The 23,236-nt window shown below is 51.5% G+C and overlaps 1 protein-coding gene across 1 annotated transcript; it reads right to left on the bottom strand.

Moving 5' to 3' along the window:
- Positions 1-15,171: 15,171 nt before the first annotated feature.
- On the bottom strand, positions 15,172-22,851 carry Rh50 (Rhesus blood group-associated glycoprotein Rh50). The gene is made up of 9 exons (XM_001352633.4): positions 22,683-22,851; positions 20,601-20,769; positions 19,936-20,101; positions 19,595-19,856; positions 16,619-16,809; positions 15,813-16,007; positions 15,651-15,744; positions 15,478-15,580; positions 15,172-15,223 (listed from the first exon to the last, which is right to left on the bottom strand). Exons 1-9 carry the CDS (start codon positions 22,849-22,851, stop codon positions 15,190-15,192), a joined length of 1,383 nt encoding a protein of 460 aa, XP_001352669.3. The 3' UTR covers positions 15,172-15,189.
- Between the last annotated feature and the right edge of the window lie 385 nt (positions 22,852-23,236).

The raw sequence follows: 23,236 nt of genomic DNA, 5'->3' as shown, positions 1-23,236 counted from the left end.
GACTGGGTCTGGCTTGGCTTGGCTTGGCTTGGCTGGGCTGGGCTGGGCTGCTGCGTTCATTATTTATTTTATTTTATTAGAAATTATTTAGTGCCGCAGAAGCAGGAGCGGGAGGCTGGAGAGGCAGGCAGAGAGCCTTCTCCTCCTGCATTTCACGGCCGGATTCCATTTATTGTTATCTCAGTCATTCAACATTTGCGCTGCCGCTGCTGCAGTCCGAGGGGCAGGAGGCAGGAGACTGAAGCCTGCAGTCGGAGGGGCAGGAGGCTGGAGGCAGGAGGCTGAAGCCTGCAGTCGGAGGGGCAGGAGGCTGGAGGCAGGAGGCAAGAGGCTGGAGGCTGAAGACTGAAGCCTGCAGTCGGCTGCAGAGTGCATTAAAGTTGATTAATTTTATTAGTGCCGTGGAGTGACAAAAAGCGAAGGCCTGGCATTTAAGGACTCCCAATCTCATTCCGTCTACAAGGAATTGCTTCTTCATCAAGCTTAAGGCCGCCGAGCAAATTGCGTGCATCGCTCCGGCGGTCGGGGAGGGTGTGGCATACTTAAAATGCCACGGACACAGCGGATGCAACGCGCTTTTCACTTAACCACCACAAATCGGACACCGCATCATAAAAATGCATCAAGGAGAGGACCCCACCGCCGTTTTGGGGTCTGGCCAGGATGCATTGTTGCTGCCGCTGCTGCTGCTGTCGGTGGCTGTGCAATTGGCAGGCCAATTGTCGATTGTCATCGATACAGATACGGATGTGCATTATGCCAGGGGACTGGTGGACGGAGGACGGTGGACAGAGGACGGGGACCCGCTGCCATTTGACGGTGTAGCCAATGAGCCGCCGGAAGCTCCAATTGCCAATTGGGCGCCATTTTACTGCCCCGACAATGGGACACTGGAGGGCAGCTGTAATGCCAGGCTGTGCGAGCAGCGGGTGGGGGGCAGTGGGGGGCCGAGGGAGTAGCCGAAAAACCTCATCATTTGTTTTAATTCGGGGACTCGGCCGGGGGCCAACGTTTATGCGTTTGTTTGCGCTCGTTTACCACCCACTCTCCTCTCTGGGTGGAGGACCGGGTGGAGACCTCTCTATCTATCTGTCTATCCATCCGTATCTCCCCCTCTCTCTCCATTTGCCGGACAAAAGGATGCAACAGTCATTGGAAAAAGCGGCGCCGCTTTGTTATTTAGCCAGTGTTCATTTGACGACTGACGCCGGATCCATCCAGACATTTTCGATGCCAGCCAAAGGCTGTACTCCTGGCTCTGGCTACTGGCTCCTGGCTCCTGGCTCCTGCCTCTTTTTGTGCGGTGCGCACCTGAAAATGACCATAATTAATTGCATGTACCTGCGGCCAAGAGTCCGAGTCCGGGTCCGGGCTGGGGGCCCCCTCCCCCCCGTCCCAAAGAGTTGCACTCATTGTGTTCTTTTAGGTGATGCCGCATTCCCCGGATTGATTGACGTGCGGATGCAGCTGGCGGCACAAAGAACGAGTCGAGGCGACCAATACGGCAACGGCACTGAAATGATTATTCCCTGCTATACGTATAGCCCCAACACCCCCCACACACACACACCCCCACCCCCCAACGATTACCGCCCCCCACGTGCGGATTTTCCCTTTGTTTTACAACTTAATAACAGTTGATGGCGACGCACTTCATTTGGCGCCCATTTTCATTTAGTAAGTGGAACTTTTTCAGTCTCCATTGGCCCCGCCGCACTCCTTGCGGACCATCGCTCATACCAACGGACACCCTCTTATCCGCCATGGACATCACTTGAGTATTGTTGGCCATTATAATCGACGGGCAGCACTGGCACTGGCAGTGGCAGTGGCAGGCAGCAAATCGGTTTCGCATGAAACGCAATTGTCTATAATTACATTATCCAAACTATCAATTAAACCAAATTGTCTGACGGCCGTGCCAGGGCTCTGGTCCGTGCCGGGCCGGGCTGGTCCGGAACTCTGTCAGACCCACACGCATGCCATGCCACACACACACACACACACACACACACGCACGCCTCTCCCTCTCTGTCTCTCTGGGATCATAATGGGAGAGCTCTTGTATGTTTTTGTGATTGTTTAACAAGGCTCCTGAGTGGGTGTATGTGCGGTTGGCTGTGTGTGTGTGTGTGTGTGTGTTTATCTCTCTTTCGCTCAGACCCCCCTCCCCCACCCCGTCGGTGTGTACTTGTGTGTAATCCCCGCACAGCCAAAGCATTTAAATAATTTCGCATGGTCCTGTCGACGCTGACGCTGACGCTGATATCGGGAGTATTTTTCAAGTAATTGTTATTATAACAAACGCAAAAACAACAACAATAAGAATCAGGCAATTACATGCCCCAGACACAGGCACAGGCACAGAGCCCCACAGGCACAGGGGCACAGAGGCAGAGAGCCACACACACACACAGAGAGGCGGCACAGCAGTGAAATATGGAATTCACAATTACATTTAGGCGTACACGAGTGTTCCCGGCGAATAAGTCCGCCGGTAGTTTGAGCCGTGCATACGCGCCGGGCAGATCGCGTATTTCCATGCCCCCTCTATCGACGGGCCTCAAAAGATATATCTCGAGTATTTGTACACAAGTTTTGCCCACGCATAAACTTGGCCAACAGCCGAGGGCCCACGGAAGGGGCGGGGCGGGGCGGGGCGGGGCGGGGGCCATGGCACCAAAAACCCAGGCGGCTGAGAGTGCGAGTAAAGTTAAAATTTGTTTTGCTTTCACATTTAATTGAAATTTACGCCGCTTTGTCGGCGTCGCGCTGTCGCGACAAGCGGCGACTTTTATCATTTTAAAAGCGGCCCAAAGCCCACCCAAAATAACCACCCAGCCGCCCAGCCGCCCCACCGCCCGCTGGAGTCGGTGCCGACGCGACTGGAGCCAAGAGCAGTCCAGTGCGGGCCACCAGCCCCAGCACCACCACCTCCTCCACCTCCTGCTCCTCCTCCATCCTTTCGTTTCTTCTTGGCCCGGGCCATCAGCCACTTTGCTGCAAATTAAATGCATTTTGCAGCGCACGCACACACACACACACACACACACGCACACTCGTACGTACACATGGCAGTTATTTATGTGTGTTTGTCATTTAATTTTAAAAAGTTTTCCCTGCACGAGATTTACAGCTCGCGTCCAACGCGGAGGGCAGCCCCCCATCCGCACCCCCCACCCTCCCCCCCCCGTCCACGCATTCATGCCATTTAATTGAGAAGTTGACTTCGTCCTTGGATGAGAGTGAGAGGCAGAGGTCGCCGGGCAGGTGGCTTCCCGTGATTCCCCTGGGACGCCGGCAATCAATAAGAAATTTGTTTGCCGAATGCCTCGGACCAGGGCAAGGATTAATGCGAGTCACTGCCACAGCGGCCATGCCGCAAAAAGTGTCCAGCAATATGTTGTATCTGTTGTACCTGCTGGACCACCCCCCGCCCCCCTCCAACCCGTGCCGGGGTTAGTTATGAATGGTAGAAAGCAAATATCTGCTGTCTCTCAAGTGCCATCTTTAGTCACTGAATCGGAACCAGAGTCAACCACACAGAGCCCTCAAAGCATTCAGCAAAAGTGTAATGTCAGCTGCATGCCCGCACGGACTTAAACCAAGGGGGGTGGAAGGGGGGATGGATGGGTGGGGGGGCCTGGAGGGAGTCGCAAAAATGCAACAAAGAAAAGTGCACTGTTGTTTGTGGTCAAATACAAAGAGGGCTGACAAAGACACAAACACAAAGGTAAACACACGTACAAGACACACAGAGGACACACACAGAGGACACACACAGAGGACACACACAGAGGACACACACAGAGGACCCCCACAGGACACATGGATGGAGTAGTGTCCCTCCCCCCGCCCCCACCCAATTCGTTTCCGGCCGCATTGTGCGCATTTTGCACGGATATTTATGAAATTTCAAAGAAGCACCGAGGCCAATCATTGACCAGTCTCCAGTCTCCAGTTTCCTGTTGCCAATCCGAATACGTATCCCAATCCCAGTCCCAATCCCAGTCCCAGTTCAAACAAAGAGACGACTGACTGCTCCAGGGGCAAACAAAAATGCCATTTATTTGTTAATTTACGCACACAACATCAAATATGTGAACACTCAACAAAGGCCGGCATATCAGAGCAGAGAGCCAGAGCCAGAACCAGAGCCAGAGCCCTTCTGGCCAGGCACAGGTGTGTGACCAGGAGAGGCACAGGCACCGAGCCCAGTCGCTGCTGGGTAAAGCCATGACAACCCTGCTGGGTTTTTAAGCTGCTTGTTTGTCGGTTTGTGTAATCCGCTGCGGATGACTGGCCTGGGCCCGGGCCCGGGTCTTGGCCATGGTCTGGGCCATGGTCTGCTCTGCTCTGCTCTGCTGTGTGTGTGTGTGTGTGTCTGAATTCTTAGTTTATTAGTCCACAGCCTGGCGGCGGCTAATGATGCCTGGCCAGGGCTGCTTCCCATGGATTCTGTGTGTTCATTTGATTTTATGTCTGTTTCTGCAGCAGCCTTTTTGGGTTAACGCTTCAATGGATCTACCACCCCCCTCCCCCGCCCCCCTCTCTGGTTATATCTATATAATAATTTGCATTTACCGTCAAGGGGCACCGCAAAGGATACCCATCCACTGTTGACTCGAAGGGTATTCCACAGTTCCATTCGCCAGTTTGCCAGTCAATCGCAGTTATTGTTTTCCCTCTGCGTTGCTTATGTTCTTGTATTCCAACTTGTTGCCCCCGCTGTTGTTGTTGTTGTTGTCTGTTTTTTAATTTACATTGGCATTGTATAAATATTTGGACAGGCCAGCCATGGGGCGGGCGGAGGGGGGGAGAGCGGCATCAGCAGCTGCTGTTTTGCTACAGCCCTTCGCGGCCAGTGATTTATGCAGAGGGTGCTGGGACTGGGGCTGGGGCTCGAATCTAATGTTGATTTTGCGTCTTTTTGCTCCAGTAAAAACCCGTCGTCTTGCCTGCTTCCCGACTCCCCCCCTGCTTTGTTTGGGCAAATGCTTTTTAAACAATTGCATGCCAGGAGGCGGTGGGCCTGGCTCCCCAGAGATTAACGTGACTAGGAGGAGGATACACAAGAACGGGGACGGACACGCATATGGGGAGATTGCCAGATAATCCAATTAATATGCACACAAAAACGCAGCTAGACAACAATAACAGGCTCCACGAAAAGCCGCCGCCGTCGCCCCACCCGACGCCATGTTTAATTTTCTCCAAGCCGGAAGCGAGGCGCATGAAAAGGCGCAGCCCGTGTGCTCCTCAAACATTCATGAGCTTGGCGGCCATTACTAGTGTGTTGCTATGTTGCCTGGTTGTTGGTGGCAGGCAGCAGGCGGCAGGCAGCTGGTTGCCGGTTGCCGGTTACTGGTGGTAGCACGGGTTATTGGCTGCACAAACAAAAGCCACACCGGGACCTCAGACCCAGAGCAGGCTTTGGCTAAGCCAACTTGAAGTTATAGTTAATATCCTTGGGGGCGCATACAGGCGGGTGGCGGGCGGCAGGCGGCAGACAACAGCAACCGAAAGAGAAACAGTATCTGGAGCAGCTCGGAGTCGGACCCCACCTGGGCCGCGGCATTGCATAAAACTAATTTGCGGCCTGGCAATTATGCAGCTTGTGGGAGGTGGAACCTCCGCCATCTGCTAATGTCTTCATTCGGAGCACCACCCCCTCCCTCCCCCCCCCACACACATGAAGTTGGTCCCAGGGCAAAGAGAAAACAGCTGACCAAAAGTACACACACTTCGTATCGTACACTATAATTATCTGCTGCTGAACTAACTATGAAAAATGCGGTTTGCGGCGGGGCAAGTTGATTGGAGTTCATATGTTATTCCATACCCCCCACCCCGTCACTCCACCACTCCACGCATTGAGGTCAAACGGGGGGCAGGTGGAGCGGTTAAGTTAATTTCCTTTTTGGCTAAATCAAGAGATTAGCGCACTCTTGTGGCTGATTTTTCTGGTTTCATTAGCCTTGACATCGGACGCTCACTTAACCCGGCAAGCCGCAGTTCCAGCGTTGATTATCGCCCGCGCCACTCCCTCCACTCTCCACTCTCCAGTCTCCAGTCAGCAGAAAAACTTTGCTTATTATAACTATGCGAAAGTGTCATGGGGAGGGCCAGAACCGGAGCCAGAGCCGGAGCCGGAGTCAGGGACAGGCAAAGAAGCCGTATCATCCTCAGCACTCATTCAGCTGCTCTTCATATTCTAATACGTATTATACGAGTAGTGGGTGGATCCCCGGCTACTCCCCGGCTACTCCCCTGGCTACCCCCGGCGGCAAATGCAAAGCCGCACACGTATTGCCCCGTCGAAACTTTTTATTAGTGTCTAAAAATGATATCTCCGAGAGATGAAAGAAAGAATGGGGAAACGAAACGAAACGAAAACGAATGGCGAAGGGAGGCGACTGGAGAAAGAAATCACAGACATGACTCCGGTTAGTACAACGCTGCGTATGATTAATATGCCGCACACGTATCCCACCGCAAATATTGATTTTTAAATAAGATGACGCCATGAAAGTGGGCCAAGCAGACAGACCACCCACCCCCCTAATTCCGCCACCAAGTGGGTTGTCAGAAAGTTTTCTTCTTTTGGCCAAAAATCAACAACGAAATTATATAATTTGCAATGTAATCAGGAAACTTTAAATGTGAGCCACCGGCAAAAGGAACGGAAAGACCAAAGGGGAGCCCCAAGAGCCAGGAGGTAGAAAGAATGAAAAAAAAAGCACACACACACACACAGACACAGCAGCGTGATTTGAGCGTATGAGTAATGCGCCCGCCTATAAGATTACTCATACGTAAAAGCCACAGGAAAACAAAAAAAACAAAAAAAAAGCGGCAGTCATGCTGGAAACAGTGAGCGCCAACAAGAAGCGAAGCACCGCCGAAAGCCGCCAAGCACTTTGACAAATGAAACATGGCGACGCCTCCACTCTGACCCCCCTCCTCCTCCCCCACCGCCGCCGCTGTACACCCACCAAAAAGCAAAGGCGGCAACCGGGCACATGATGAGTGCTGTAAAAGGGCTGTGTCGCCATCGTCGTCAGTGGGGGGGGGGAGGACTGAGGACGACGGAGGTTTTAATGCCATTGATGGCTTATTTCAGGTTTACGACTTTATTTTTCCTACCTACCTAGTCAATGCCTGTTTGTCTCTGTCTCTTGCTCTGGCTCTATCTGTTCCTTTACCCTCCCCTCCCAACCCCCTCCACGCCCCATCTATTCGATCCAATCCATGGGCATTCACTCACGGGTTCGCTTTCGTAACTTTTGACTATGGCCCACGCCCCCCACGGCCCCACGTCCTCACCGTCCTCACCGTCCTGCACAATGGAATGGCTCGCTCCTGCACGATGGCACCGGGGGCCCCCCAAAAGTATGCTTGAGTGGTTTTTAGGCGCAGTTGTTTCTATTTTATTGCAATGGCAGATTCCGTGCCTTTTTTATTGCAGCTCCACCATTGAAGTCGAGCGCCAAGCAGGCATTGAACTGTGAGAGACTTACCTTTCGCCATCAATGATCTTGTAAAGCCCCCTCCCCCCGCCCAGAGAGCCCCCATCAGAACTATCTGGCGGCATACGGCTCACTCGGGCTTTGGCAGGATTAAATATGTGCCAAAGGCGGGGATTGATGTGTGCAAATAGATTTAAGATGATTGATCCCCCCCGAATGTATACCCTCATCCATGGCTTAAGCCATCCTTAAGCCCCGAGATGATCTTCTCCATCCATTAGCCCCTTGTCCGTGCCCCTACATGCCACACTCTAAAAAGGGTATCCCCACTTCATTGGTGGTCTCTCTGGGGGCTTTTTTCCTTCATTTGTCTGGCCTCCTGGCGGACACGGCGTGCAACAGCATGTTGCATGCTACTGAGCCGCTCAGCCGCTTCAGTCGACAACAAATTTTTATTGTCAGCATATTTTTTGTGTTCCCTTTTTTTCATATGTTTTTATGCATACCAGTGTGTGTGTGGGGGGCGGGGGGCGTGGAATGACGAACACGGGCCTGAGCATTGACATTGTCTGGGCCCAGGACGACGAGTCGCTGTCTGTCTGCCTGTCTGTCTGTCTGCCTATCTGTCTAGCTGCTGGCGTTAAATAAAATATCCCCTGTATATAAAATACAGGGCAGGGGCAGAGTGGGGCGGCTGTGGCGGTGCTGCTGCATCGATTAAGCGTGTCTAACGGGAGCTAACGGGATGGAGTTCAGAGGGCTGAAAATCCTTTCTGCCTGCAACAGGGGCAGAATATTTTACATTTCGTTTATTTTCCATATTTTTTTCGCCCCCCCCAGCCCTTACCGCCCTGGTGGGTGTATGGGTGTTGCATGCTACACGTGTTGGTAACATATTTTTGGACATTATTACAATGGTTTCTTTTTTGCTGGCCCCCGCCCCCCACCCCCACAACAGAACCCATCCCCAGCTCTGATCCGCTGCTGCCTTTACGAGTGCCACACTGTCAATATGGAGTTTATGGGTCTCTGTGTTTCGGTGGGGGGGCGAGTGGGGTCGGGTCGCCTTTTTTATGAACACTTGAGGGTATCCCGTATTCAAGTTCGCAGCGTGTTTTGAATGTGTTTCGGGTGGGCGCCACAACAAACGACACAAGCGGCATGGACAAGTGGCAAATGCATTTTATTTGCAACATGTTTCCATCTCCCCCTCCCCCCCATCTCCCCATCTCCCCCGCTCCCACACTTTTTCCTTTCTGTGTGTGTCCTCTCTGTGGATGCACAGCAATTGCTGGGGCAAAAGGTGAAGTCAAGTGCAATGCGATGCTCTCAACCGACTCCGAAGTGGGTCACCAAAAAAATTTCACAAGCTTCAGAATAAATACATACACATACGTACACATGCACACACAGATACACACCCATATGTGTATGTGTATGTGTATGCAAAAGAAGTGATGGAATGCTGGAGGAAGCTTAAACTTTCTAGCATCATTTCTATAAAATAGATATAATAGAGAGAGGAATGTGAAAGGAAAACCCACTAGCATTTGCCGCACTTCTGTGAACTATTTCTGTTGCTCCGCACGATGTCATTTGGGAGCATGAATCGAATGGCGAGCGAATGGGCCACAGGAACAGGTTTGTATCTGGATGAGCAAGCCGTTTAATGGTCCGGGGGGGTGTCTCGATTTCAAGTAGTTCTACTTTTCCTGTTACCAACTGACCCGTGTTTGAGTTTCAGCGCCTGACAATGTGCGTAGTCTTTGTCCTTAACAGCAATCAGCGCTTTCGGATGAGCGGAATATGTAAAATCTTGCTGGAAGACCCTTTTCGCCCATTCCCTGTTCCAATTGTTGTTGATTCTCACTTTCGATGCAATGCAATAATATTCCTTATATTTGGAACATTCTGACGCTTCTTCAGAGCTCCCTCCACACATCTATGGGGGGGTCTCATAACTGCTTAAGAGCTACCATCTGCTGCACTGAAAGCAGCTTTTGCTTATATCAAAAATGTATTTATATTTAAAGACAGCATTTCAAAGCACTCTCCGACCCCACCGCCCCGCCTTCTGGCCTGCCGTGGCGGTGGGGGGTTTCCCCTTAGGTGAGCTTCAGCTCCAGAGAAATGTGCTCGTGTTTGGCAGCGAAAAGAGAGCTGCCAATAAAAAAGATTAAAATGCAGCCATAAAATACACAATTTTATACACATTGCCTTAATGAAAAGTTGATGTTGAGAGGCCGCGAGGTGGGGGCAGGAGTCGGAGGATACTCATCCTGCCGTATCCAATCCCCCGTTCAAAACCGAATTTCATGCTTAAGCTCTGTAAAATTAACATTTAATTGAAGCCTACAATTCACTGCTTCCCGGCAGTGGCAGTGGCGGTGGCAGTGGCAGTGGCAAGAACTGAACTGAAAGCTGACGCCTGCTGCCTGCCGCCTGCCGCAATCCGCCAGGAGAGAGACAGTGCGAGTGGAACGCGGCAGGCTGCAGGTCTCGGGGCGTACAGGACACACGGGACACACAAGTGCAGTGGCTGGGGGGGGGGGGGAAGCCCATGGGACCGGGACCGGGACCGGGTAGTGCATGTTTTGATAGCGTAAATTATGTTATAAAATTTATTTAATTTCACTTTTCTGCTTTCAGGTCCCCCGAACGTTTTGTTGCCCTGACACTGGGCCTGGCCCCACGGAATGTGTGCGGGGCATGCAAAGGTGCGGGGCCTTGCCACCACATGTGTACATGCCCCACTCCCACTCCCACACCGAGCACCGAGCACAGAGAGAGCCAGAGACCAGTATCCATATCAACTGGCGGCAGTGCGGCAGTGGAGTGAAGCAAAGTCCCCGGAGTATTGCAAATTGTGCAGGGTCCCCGGCTCAAGCTCCAGCTCCAGCTCCAGCTCCATAGCTCCGTGGTCCAACTCCTGCTGCTGCTGCTCTCCAGACCCCCCCATTGCGTGCCCTGTGCGCATATTTATGTAAGCAAACCCAGGCCCGAGCCCAGGCCCAGGCCCAAGGAGAACATGCTCACATTTTTGGCAGTCGACTGTCGAAAGGAGCCCCCGAAAATGAAATGGAAAGCAGCGCCCACCACCACCAGCACCAGCACCAGCACCACCAGCACCACCACCACCATGAACAGGTAAGAGCAAATACAATCCTCAACAGCGATATGTGAGTGCCGAATGGGGAGTTTGGGGGATGCCTTGAGGATGGTGCGACGCAATCGACTCCCCCGTCTGCCGCCTGGTGACTCTTAAGCGACTGCCGCTGGCTGCCCGCTTAATAATTAAACACCAATGACACTTAAACGTAAATCATGAATTTTGCATGCAGCCCTCCTCGATGAAACATTAAGCAAATGGGAGACCCTTTCAAATCCAAGGCCAGGAGCTGCACGGCGACACTGCGGGGACTGCCATTTGTCTGGCCATAAACAGTGCGGCAGGGAGGGGCGAGAGTGGGGGGAGGGGGCGAGAGGGGGGTTCGGGGCCAACTGTCAACGCCGGCGGAAACAACACCCAAAAAATTACTGTTGCAAAATGCTGTACAAGTTTCCGTCTCCGAGTCCTGCAGAGCTTCCTGCAACAGCAGCAGCAGCGGCAGCGGCAGCAGCAGCGGCAGAAAGGAGAACACGGCACTAAAACTAACCAGAACTCCAACAAATCCCCAGCTGCTGCTCAGCTCTGCTGGCAGGACGAAGGATCAGCAGGAACAAGTACGACTACAATGGAAAGAACTATGGCCAACAATTTGTTGCAGCCAGACAAAAGGCAAAGGCAGCGAAAGAGGGATGGGTATGGGGATGGGGATGGGGATGGGCTCTGGAGAAGGATGAAGAGGGATAGAGAGGAAATGAGGGAATGAGCAGCAACAAGACAAAGTCAATGTCGAGATGCCGGCAGAGTTGTCAACGCGCTTAAAGTTGCCCTTAATTGCAGTCCTTGTTGTCCTTGTTGCTGTCGCCGCTCCGCTCTGCTCTGCTCTGCTCTGCTCTGCTCTGCACTTTTTATGGCAGCCGTGTCAGAGGCGACAGTCGTCGTCGTCGTCGTCGTCGCCGTCGTCGTCCTTGTCGTTCTCGTCAGTGGCAGGGCCATGCATAAAATATGCTGCCTGCTTCGTGTAGGGCGGGGGGGGCTCGAAAGGAACGAAAGGATCCAGCGGAACTGACGACATATTTTCCTTTCAGTTTCAGGCTGTTAATTATTATTATAGACGTGTGAGTGTCCGCTCCGTCTGGGCCGGCCGGCACACGACCATCGAATAAACGAACGGACGGACGGACGGACGGACAGGCAGAGGGCCAGTTCCAACCACATGGCAATAAAACAGCACTTAGACATCCACACAGACACACAGGACAGGGGCAGGAGCGGGGGCAGGAGCAGGAGCTGGAGCAGGAGCAGGGGCAGGGGCACGAGTCGGGCAGACTCTGGCCTGGCGTCTGGCCGAACGAAAGAGTCGGAGAGTCGAACGGTGCACCGGGGAATACTTTGCCAAATTGCACAATCTACTCGGTCTTCGGGCCCCAATCCTCTTCTATTTTGCGGCTAGACTGCCGGCCCACTCCAGACCGGTCTGGGAGCTGCCTTGGTCACTCATTTGACTACAATCCTTTGTCGTAGCACATCTGTGCAGGGGGGGAGGCGGGGGGTATTTGGGAATTGCCGGAGAGCCGCATACTTGGACCAGCCACAGATCTGTTCTGGCAGATACTTTCGGCAATTCGATAGCCAACCGAAATGAATGAGCCAATTATGGAGGGGATTATACATATGTACATACATATATCAATATTTTGAATTTTATTTTTGTTCATATCATTTTATGGATTATTGTTGGTCTACATCTTCGATACGAAGAGGGAATGCGAATCCTCTCATACTCCACTCACAATTCCCATAGCTCATCATCTTTCAGGCTGTAAATGATTTTACCCCAAGGGCCTTACCCCTGCAATGTTATTGAATGAAAATTGAAATTAAGTTTATTGATTTAGGCTCTATTACGTAACCCCTCCACACCCCTGCGAATACATGTATTTATGTGCAGGATAAGAAAACATTGCAAACAGCCGCGCAGCAGAATAGATTCCCCTGACCAAACACCCCGCACATGAGATGGAGATCATTGGAAATATGTATGTTGTTGCTCTGCTTCCCCCACCACATGCCTGCACAGCCTTCTCCCTCACACCGGCGGTCACGTCACTCACCAAACGCACCATGCGGGAATTATACAAGGTGGTCTGCTCTCGCAAAGCGCTCTCTCATTTCGTTCATCTCTCCCCCATCAAAGCGCACGATGCAAGCGAAAGATCCGCAAAGAGAGTGTGCGAATCACCTTGCAAACGCACAAACGTTCGCTCTCTAGGAGTTGGAGTGGGAGAGGGAGAACACAAACAGCACAAGCAAATGTCAAATTTCAATGAGAGAGCGTTTGAGAAAAGCACAAGCAGGAGAGCATGGAGTGAGAGAGCCTCCTACGCATATATCTCTGCACCGCTCTCACAATTTCATTTTTCAGCCGGCTACGCGCGCGTTTTCAAGCCAGCTCCGCGTTTCGGGCCGTGAAAAACCTGGAAAATGGTGAAAAATCTAACTGGAAAATTGTCAACCAGTTGTGTAGTGTAAGGGAGCAGTGATTAGAAATTAAAAAGTGCAAGAAAAAGTGGCTGATCAAGTGTGCCGGCGCGCCGCAAGGCAAAATAGCATACCAAAGGCAGAGCGGCCAAGGAAAAAGAGAAAATCAGTGAAAGTGTAACATTTGATGACCAATATACATACGTATAAATCTTTGGTTTTTGTTGGTTGGTTTGGTTTGGTTTTTGGAACAAAAGGCGCGCAGTTGTTTCCCTTTCCCACTCCATGGTGTGATGCGCGCAGCGAAGAAGAGGAGCAAAGCAATAGGCAAGGAGCGAGTGCTTAGAATCGACGCTCTCTCGTACCAAGTCACTCATTTGCGTTGAGATGAGGGTGAGCCATTCCTAGTCTCTTGGTGATCTCACGCTCTCTCCTTAGTGTCGCCACGTGAACTTCAGTCCTGTCAGGCCTCACCTCACCTTATATTAATCCAACCAAAGTGTGTGCTCTCATTGGAATTGCTGTGAATTTTGTTATTGTTTTTTTTTTCGGTTGCGTTTTGCGTTCGTTCGAAGTCGTCGCGCGGTCTTGTTTCGACGTAACCGCGAAATCGTCGACTACTCATGTGAGGAGGTGAGGAAAACGTAATGGCCTTAGCTTATGGCCCAGAAGGTAAGAGAGAAGAAACTTTTACTGTTTTTTTTTGTTGTCTTTACATATTGTTGTTTCTCAGTGTCGATCCTTGGCTCTCCCTCCGATGTAGATGGGCGCCTTCTGCTGTGTACAATGTTTTCTTACCAATAAGGGTGTATTTATGTACTAGCCAACCGAAATGAATGAGCCATTTATGGGGGATTCTATGTCAAAATCAAACTTTTATTTCTGTTCTTGAAAGTTTCCTCTCACAATCTATTCCCACAGCTCATCATCTTTCAGGCTGTAAATGAGTTTCCCCCCAAGTGTTTACCCCTGCCCCGGCACCGCCCCGGCCCCGCCCCGCCCAGAAGCACAGAAGCCGAACAACGCTGAGAGGTTGACAATTTTATTGAAACTTGTTGAACTTTTCCAAGTAATTGTTTGCCTTTGGGGCTTTTCTTTATTGGGTTGAGGAGGCAAATCCCACCTTAAGTAGTTGGCCGCCAGCTTATCGCCGGCCGAGTGTCATTTGAAAGACATTATTCTTGGTCTGCTTTTGTCTCTTGTCTCTTGTCTCTCGGTTCCAGGTGCACTAATCGCCGACTGAGCTGGCCAAAAGCTGACCGGATCGGCCACCCCGACTGGGACCGGGGGGGAGCCCGGGGGACTGGGGGGACTAAAGACTGCAGTGGGGAACCGGAACCAGGGGCGGTGTCTTGGCCAAAAGTCAGCTAATTAGCTGGCACTTTGTCTTGAGCCACTTAATTAGCGTGTGCTGGCTGGCTCCAGCTTGGGCTCTGGTTCTGGCCTCCTCCTCCTCCTCCTCCTCCTCCTCGTTCTCCTCTGAGCCAAAGCCGATCCCCTACTCAGTGCAGGGCGCCACGCACATACAGATTGTTGGCGGGGACAATTGCATTCCAGTTTCGTAGCAGAAATGGGCGCCAATTAAAGTTGGCGGCGGCAGTCTGGGCGGCATTGGCATCATCCAAAAGTTCGCCAAGCATATTTAAACTTTTTACGCGCCATTGTTGTTGGGCGTCGGAATGTTATTTGTTGGTTGTTCGTTCGTTCGTTCGTTCAGTCGTTCGTTCGTTGTTGGATTTTATGTGTATGATTTTAATTCCATTAAAAATTTCGCTCAGCATGCGAAATAAATTCAGGAGGGAGTTTTGGGTGGAGAGAGAGAGAGAGAGAGAGCGAGAGAGAGCAGCAATGTCACATTTAAAATATTTTTATTGCTAATAACTTTTTTGCATGTGTGTGTGTGTGTGTGCGTGTGCGTGTGTCCTTTTTTGTGTCAGTTTCTGTGCTCGGCGCTAATTAAATGTGTAAATTGTTGGAGTTTTTAAATAAATGCGACAAAATGTCCACAAAAATTAAGCGAAGCGAAGTCGAAGGACAACAAAGGATTGCCGTTTGTCCCCCTTGTCCCCACCGCTGGGCTCTGTGCAGTGCTGTGCCGTGATGTGCTCTTTTTTTTGGATGCCTTTCGGATGCCTACAACAAAAGCTCTTCGACTTTTTCTAGTTCACTGCAAAAAGAGGCGTCGGAATCAAATCAAAACAAACTGTTGTCGGGGGGGGGGGGAGGGGAGTGGTGGAGTGCAGAAGGAAAGCAGGCTGTGGTGCTGTGTGCATATCATAATAATATATATATATATATAATCAAACAGGCAAAAAAAAAAAACGAATTAATTTAAGTAAAATTTAAATTAAGAATAATTGGTAATTAAGACAAGGCACATTCGATCGTCGTGGCGTGGGGTGGACAGGCACAAAACTTAACTATTCCTCTTTGTTGTCCAGCGGCGGCACCTCCCAGTACTGCTCGTCCTGGTGCTGTTCGTCCTTCTTGAGGTTCCGGAAACTGGTGTACTTCAAAACAGTGCCTAGTCCCGGGTAGCATAATGGTTAATTCTCTCAAATATTCTCGAATTTCTCATCACTCTTTGCATGTACCTGTCAAAATGCCGCCGCCTATGGCAATGAGCAGCGTCAGGGCGATGCCAAACAATTGATAGCCCGCCTGGGAGCTGGCATTGCGGCCCAGACCCTGCAGATCGAGAGAGAGAGAGAGGGACAGTTATCAAGGGGGTGTATCTATGGCTGCCGAATACTTACGCCCATAAATTTGGTGGCAGTGGCATTGTTGCCAACCATGGCCGGAAATATGTCCTGCAACTCCGATTGGTAGTCATCGAGGCTGGCCATCGAGGCGTAAATAGCCGAGGCAATGGCCGAAATCAGGGCCGGCATTCCGTGCAGATTGTGTACGCCACAGGTGTCATGCAGCCGCAGATTGGACGTTAACCAGGGCTGTAAAATGGAAAATGTAAAACGGAATCACAGCCCAAAATTCCAGCACTCGGGTAATTTTTGAATAAAATTAAATTTATTTATGCCAGGTAGGTCTGGGAGTGGCAGTGGAAGCAGGAGTACTCCTGTCATTAGAGGGACATTTGTAGTTGCTGTGCAAATTTATTTGCCGCTTCAGCTCCGGGGGAAACATCACGGATTTCGGTTGTGCTGCTCGGTCCGGCTCTGGTAGTCCGGCAACGGCAACGGCTACGGCTACGGCTGGCCAGGCCCGGCGGGCAACAAACTTTACTCATTAGCGTCGCATTTTTCGCTAGGCGCACTAATTAAAGTGAAGCCGGCCACCGGTGGACGGCCAGGCAACTCCTCCTCCACGTGGACGTCCAGATCCGCATCCTTATTCCCATTCCAATTGCCATTCTGGAGGCATTTGAATAGCAGGTTATGTTTTGTATGAAAGCCAGGAGGGACCATCACCATCACCAGCTCCCTCTCTCTCTCTCTCTCTCTCTTTTTATGTTAGTTTTTTTGTGTGCGAAGCGTTCTCAGTTTTTTGTATGCTTGAAGGGATTGGGGGACTGGGGGCAGTGGGTGTTTCGAGTTGAACTTACGGTTAAATAGCGATAGCCGAGCACCGAAACCGTGCCGGCGATAATGCCAATTAAGACAGCGCCGTGTGCGCCGAGTAGCAGGTTGCACACGGTTCCCACGGCCACGCCGCCGGCGAGAGTCGAGTTCTGCACGTGCACCATATCCAATTTATTCTCATGGCTGACAAGTGCGGACACAACGAAGGTGGTCACTGTACGGCGGACGGGTGGGGGGGGGAAGAGTGAAGAAGTTGGGTTAAAAATGGAGCAGAACCGAACAGGCGAGGGCACAGGATGCTCCGGCACAGGAAGCGCACAGTAGGACTCGTTCTCGTTCTCGTTCTGAATCTGGCTTTATGGCGGAGTCGAGTCGAGTCGAGATTGAATGAAGCGTGAATTGAATGGATGGTTAGTACATGGTTTGGCCCTTAATTACACGATTTTTAATGAATATTTGAATGCAGCCAGCTCCGGCTGTGGCGTGGAGTTCATTAGGTGGCAGGCTCTGAGGTGCCCAAAGCAGGCTCTGAATTGTGTCTTTTGGATTCTAAATCATTCAAGCAGCAGCCGCGCTACAACCGCAACCACACTCTCATCATAAACACAAAACTAATAAAAATGTAAGCAGGCCAAGTGCCGAGAGGCCCAGGAGGCGGCCCGGCTGGTCACACTGGTAACACTGGGCCCAACAAGGACACAAGGACTTCAGTTTATGTCCTTTGGCAAGCATAAATCTCGCCTGAATAACACTAAATACTTAAAAATCTCCATTTTATGGCGGAACATATGTTGCAGCAATAATAATTTGCATAAATTAGTTGGCAAACCGGGCAGCAGGGGCAGGGGCAGGGGCACCGCAGAGGCATCCTGCCACATGGCAAATAAGTAAGCCAAATCACAGCCAGCAAGGGGGAAGGGGCAGGGAACCGCAACAATTTCAAAACAGCTTTTGACGTTGTCCGGAGCGACACAGAATTACGAGAACAGCAAATTCTGGCTTAAAAATCAATTAAACAGCTTTTTTACAGCCGGGGTCCCTGGTCCCTGGTCCCTGCTGCCAGCTGCCTGCTGCCTGCTGCTTGGATCCCCAGATCCACTTGCAGTCGGTTCTCCGGGACTTGGGACTAAACCAAAGCCAAGCCAAAGGCACATCCGAGATTCTGGGATGTCAGGGGTGGCTCCTCGAACATTAAACAATTTAAATTAACGCCAATGGTGTCACTCTTGCGACTGTAAAATGTGTTTGGTGCTTAACGTTGTTGGCCAATGCGGGCAGACGCCGGACCAACGGACGAGCGGACACTGACCAGACCCAAAGCCCAAATCCAGGCGGCCCCCACACACCCACAGAGAGTGACTAGGGGGAGGGGGCACCCACCCACTGCCGGGGACAAGGCCCGAGCTCGGGCTCGGGCTCGCTTGGTGTGAAAACAACAACTGGGGCGTATTTTTGCCTGTTGGCGCCGCATTTGGACACCAAATGGCGTCGTCTGCCGCCCTGTCGTGTGTCCTGTGTCCCTGCCCGTGTCCCTGGCCCCGCCATGCATGTCGTCCCTCCCGCATGGGCAACATGGTGCCATGGACGACGGCCACACCCACCCAGACCGCCTCTAATTTCAGCATTGAACTGAACCCCAGCTTTAGTTTAATTAAGGCAACAACTAGTGAGGCAAGCAGCCGGCCACTGAATGGGCAAGGACGAAAGACGAAGGACCAAGGAGGAAGGAGCAAGGAGGAAGCAGGAAGGTGGTGGGAAGGATACTGCAACGGACGGAGCACCGGAACGTCGGAGCGACAGCCGCACAGCCGCACAGCCGCACGTTGACTCAACTAATCGCGCATCCTTCCGCATAAAATGCTCTACCGGACACCCGCTCGCCCTCTCTGTATCTGTATCTGGGCATCTCTGTCGGACCGTAGCAAATACTCTAGATCTGGGTCTTTGCAACACCCCCCGGGGGTAAACGTTAACCCCATCCGCTGTTCAGGTGGTCTCCTTTTTGATGGGAACAAAGAAAAGATCAGAAATACGGTCTGGAATCGTCCGAAGACCACCTCAGATGCGGTGCCCCATCCATGGGAGAACTTCGGTAAGCGTATCCCCACTGCGTTCAGCATTTCCTCGAGAGCCTGCTGGCCCCCAGCTCTGTGCAGCTCATGTGCCTTGTTAGGTGTTACCTCCGTCGCCGTAACGTGAGGGCCTTAATGCCCTAACCCAGGCACCCAGGCACCCAGTCGCCCAGTCGCCCAGCCAGAGAGGCCCAGACAGAGACTGAGGTCGCCCCAATCCTCTTCCCCCCTTGGAGCTTGGCTTGGCTTATCTCAGCTGCTGCTCCTACTATTATTATGGCTGCTGCTGCTGTCCTATGGATGCCATGGATGCTGTGCTGCTGGAGGTCCTTTGTATACATTTAATTTGTGTTTTGTTATTTACATTAACCGAGCATCAGACTCTGGGATCCCAGACCAGAGCCCTGCCGGACACCGACACCGGGCCCTGCTTTTAGCACATTTTCCACGCCCCCGACTAAGCGAAATGCCGGACAGGCTGACCGACCGACCGGCTGGTCCTTGCGTCCGTTTTTATGTGCACTACGTGCTCAAAATAAATTTTCAAATGTGTTAACGAAACTATTTGACATTTAATTAGTTTGTGAGGCGCATGCATAAGGACTTTGCCAGGGAGTGGGGCAGGATCTGGGGCGGGGATCCCCAGCTCGGGGCCTTTTCAATTTCATTTGGAACCTTGTTAATAGGCCCGCCAACATTATAATTAACGAAGCTAGTCAGGCTTCCAGTGCACTCCTGTACAGGATAAGGATGAGGCATGAGGCATGAGGCATGAAGATGTGTGGGCGAAGACAGCCTCCGGGAGATATGCACGAGAGTATGATGGTTGGATGCTGTCCCTGCACTTGAGCTCCAGCTAATTGCCGGGGCTCAGACGCTGTCGCTGTCGCCGTCGCTATGGCCGCCGCCTGGTGGCACGTGACTCACCTGTTGCCGCGGCTAATGACAGAAACGTGTTCAAAATGGCCCGCTCGCCGCCAGTGCCCGCGGCCAGGACCGAGTTGAAGCTGGGCCAGTACACCCACAGGAAGGTGGTGCCGATCATGGCCAGAATGTCGGATGTGTAGTTGGCGCCCTCGTGCTTGCCCGCCTCGTTCTGGTCGCTGGCCGGACGCAGCATCATGGCCACGGCCAGGCCGAAGTAGGCGCCGAAGGCGTGGACGGTGATGGACCCACCGCAGTCGCAGATCTGCAAAGAAAAAGGGAAGAGTCACTCACTCTCGGCCGTTGTCGGCCGGACTGGCTGGACTGGCCGGACTGGCACTCACGCTGAGGACGTTCAGGGCCAGATACTCGTTGGCCGCGAACAGGGCCACCTCGAAGATGGACATGCACAGCAGCTGGATGGGGGTGGTGCGGCCCAGCAGGGCGCCCATGCTAATTAGGGGCACGGCGGCGGCAATGTCCGCATCGATGATGCTCTCCAGCGAGAGGCTGCAAGGAGGCGGAAGCGGCATCAGTAAAAGAGAAAAGAGTGTGACAGGTGTCACGCCCCCGTCCACGCCCACGCCCACGGCCCAAGTGCTGTCGCGGATGTCTCCTGCCTCTGACATGCATACAAAATGGCGCCATCTAAGCAATGGCAAATGGCCGACAAATGAAATGGAATGGAATACATTTTAAAGCATTTCCATCTGTCGCTCCTTCGGTGGCAGCTCCTCCTCGACCTCCTCGACCTCCTCGACCTCCTCGTCGTTTGTATGTCGTTTCACTTAGCATAAGTAGCAGGAGCCCCAAACCCCAACCCAACTCCATCCCACGGCACTCCATTTAGAGTAATTGCTTGAATTCATTTCACATTCTGGGTGCTCGTATTTTTCTCTTAATTTTTCCCCCCCCAACTTATTTGTTTTCCGTCGCAGTTCGGGCAAAGGCAATTAATAAATTGATGTCAGAAGCACTCTCACGCGCACTCTCGCGCTCAAGGACTCACCTGATCTTGCCGCCCTCCATGTGCAGGAATCCCTTCATTAGGACGGACCACTGGACCACCAAGGAGGCCATGAACAAGGTGAAGCCCGTGGCACTGTAGCCGTACTTGCGCAGGAAGGTCATCAGGAAGCCAAAGCCAATGAAGATCATCACCTGGATGTCCTGGAACTCTGTGCGAGAGAAGGGTTAAGGGTAGCACAGCATTATATGGGGGTGTATGGGGGTGTATGGGGGTGTATGCGGGCCCGAGTGGAATGCCAATTAATTGAGTCAAGTCGTTTCAATTAACCGCCCAATTGTCTGCTGCCAAAAGTCAATTGCATTGAGATTGATGTCACCAGAGCAACAGCAGGGAAGATGGCCTGCACATACATACGTATCTGGCCTCTTACCACTCCTACCCCTACCCCTACCCCTACCCCCTTCCCCTACCCCTTGGAGTTGCACCCTCTCCGAGTGTCCCCTGTGTGCCCCCCGTTTCTCTCTGTGTGTGCCCGCGCGGGTGCAATTAGTGTGAAATACGGTTTAATTTATTTATTATGAATTGCAACAAGTTGTTTACAGACGCATTTGCATAAATTGAAATTAATGACTTTAATTATTCATTTGTATCTGTGTGCGTGTGTGTGTGTGTGTGTGTATCTTTGTATCTGTGCATCTGTGGGTGTATTCTTCGTTTCCATATTCCGTTCCGTTCCGTTCCGTTTCGTTCCATTCGGTTCGGAAGGGAGAGGGGAAAGGGGAAAGGGAGTGTGGCAAAAGTAATTAATGGAATTGGTGCCACGGGACCCCCAAAGACTGCTACAAGCAGACTGTAGGAAAAATAACTTCATTTATTTATGACCCGCCAACACTTGGCAAACAATGCTCCGGTTCAGGTCCTGGCATTGGTCCTTTGCTCCTTTGGTTGACTTCTCCCCCCCCAAAAATGCGACTAGAACAACTTATATGTGCGTACACTGAGAGAAAAATTGCAGAGTTTAAAGAAGGACCAGATCCATGTCGGGTTTTAAAAACAAACAAACAAAATTTTAAAAATTTGAAATTAAATGGAATTTACTTTGATTTAAATATAAATTCATTCAGAGGTCCTTTTTTTTAATTAAAAAATACTAAAAAAATATATATATTCAAGTTCAATATGAAAATGTTTCCATAGCACCAATCATCAATTTCGGATGAGCGGAATATTTCATATTTGGCTCGTAGAAACGAGGCGGATGTAAATGTTCGATGGATATGTAAAAATATTTAATTTAAATACGAAATGTATTTTTTTATTTCTTTTAAAAGTTCCATATTTTCCTATTAATATCAATATTTAATTGAAAGTACTTTTTTATACAATTTCCCCTCTATATTTTGATTTCATTGCACTTTTTCTCTGAGTGGGGGAGCATGGGTAATAGACCCTCCCCCCACACCCTAATAGAGAGAGAGAGAGAGCTCCACGAGGGGCTCTGTATGCCCCAAAAGTTGCTTTGATTTAAAGGTTCAACTGCTGGCTTATGTCGGTGGATACTTTTGGGGGCTTGCCTCTAATTGTTTTCTGCTCCTCTGTGGAGTGGCACTTGTGGAGCACTCGCACTCGCACTCGCCCAGTAATCCCCCGCCTGTGATTCGACTAATTTTAGCAACAGTTTGACCGCTATCAATTGACGTGCCACTAGCAGCGGCCATAAATGTGTCCAGAGATACGGTCAGGCGGAGGAGGGAACACCCCCAAGCTCCCAGCAAGTCACATGCAGATAAAGGGAGGTGCGTCGCGCCTTGGTCTTGTCTTAGTCAGCGTCCAGTTTGGGCCGTTTCGGGTTAGTGGCTTTCATTAGCCCGAGACGGCTAATTGGGCCCAGCGAAAAAAAGATATATATAGATGTATCACCAGGAGGCACAGAATAGACCTGTTAATAGATGCTTTCGCACATCTGCGGTTAAGCTGGAAATATGAAATGTTTCCCCTTCCCACGGGCACTCAGGGGTAAGGCAGGGTAGAGGCAGGGTGGCAGGCAGGGTGGCAGGCAGGGTGACAGTGCTGTCTGTGGCGTGTGGCATGGGACAGGCGGTGGAAATCCTTGCTACTCACGCGGATATTTCGAAACGTGTTCGTTTGCTGATCCAGCGTCTTCAGCGCCGAGTGCCGGCGGCATTGCCGCTTTCTCGTAACGCACGAACAGCCAGAATAGGACCAGGAAAATTATTTGCACAATCATCAGGACAATGTAGCCCGACACTTTGGCAGCCGGCGAATGCATGGCTGTGGCAGGGGCACAGGAGTTCCACTAGCAACAAAAAAAAAATAACAAATGAAGAAGCCGCTGGCTGAGGCAGGAGTCGGAGCCGAGTCGGAGCGGAGTCAGAGCCGGAATCGCAGTCGATGTCGGTGTCGGAGTTGGAGTCGGAGTCGGAGTTTTTGCTCTCAAATCCACGCCGCAGTCGTTGCAGCACGTGTACGGCCGGGCAGTGTGTTGGTGATGGGGATGGGATTTAGAAGCCGTAAGTGGCCCAGACAGGAAGTCGATGCTGCGGCAGAGTGTCGACTCCTCCTCCCTCTCCGCTGGTGTGTGCAAATATTTGTGCGCTTTTTAGTTATATCTATCTATCTGTCTCACACAGACACACACGCGAGGCAGGCAGTAG

This window comes from Drosophila pseudoobscura, chromosome X (genome assembly GCF_009870125.1).
Source record: "Drosophila pseudoobscura strain MV-25-SWS-2005 chromosome X, UCI_Dpse_MV25, whole genome shotgun sequence".
Taxonomy (NCBI): Eukaryota; Metazoa; Arthropoda; class Insecta; order Diptera; family Drosophilidae; genus Drosophila; species Drosophila pseudoobscura.
The sequence above is the reverse complement of the archived record's forward strand: the minus strand, read 5'-3'. Positions and strand labels throughout refer to the sequence as shown.

Excerpts from the sequence above, each read along its gene's own strand:
- Rh50 (XM_001352633.4), bottom strand. The coding sequence starts at position 22,851 with ATGCATTCGCCGGCTGCCAAAGTGTCGGGCTACATTGTCCTGATGATT. Across the intron at positions 20,102-20,600 it reads ATGGAGGGCGGCAAGATCAG|CCTCTCGCTGGAGAGCATCA; the intron begins GTGAGTCCTTGA and ends GCCTCCTTGCAG. Across the intron at positions 16,810-19,594 it reads GTCATTAGCCGCGGCAACAG|TGACCACCTTCGTTGTGTCC; the intron begins GTGAGTCACGTG and ends TCCGCCGTACAG.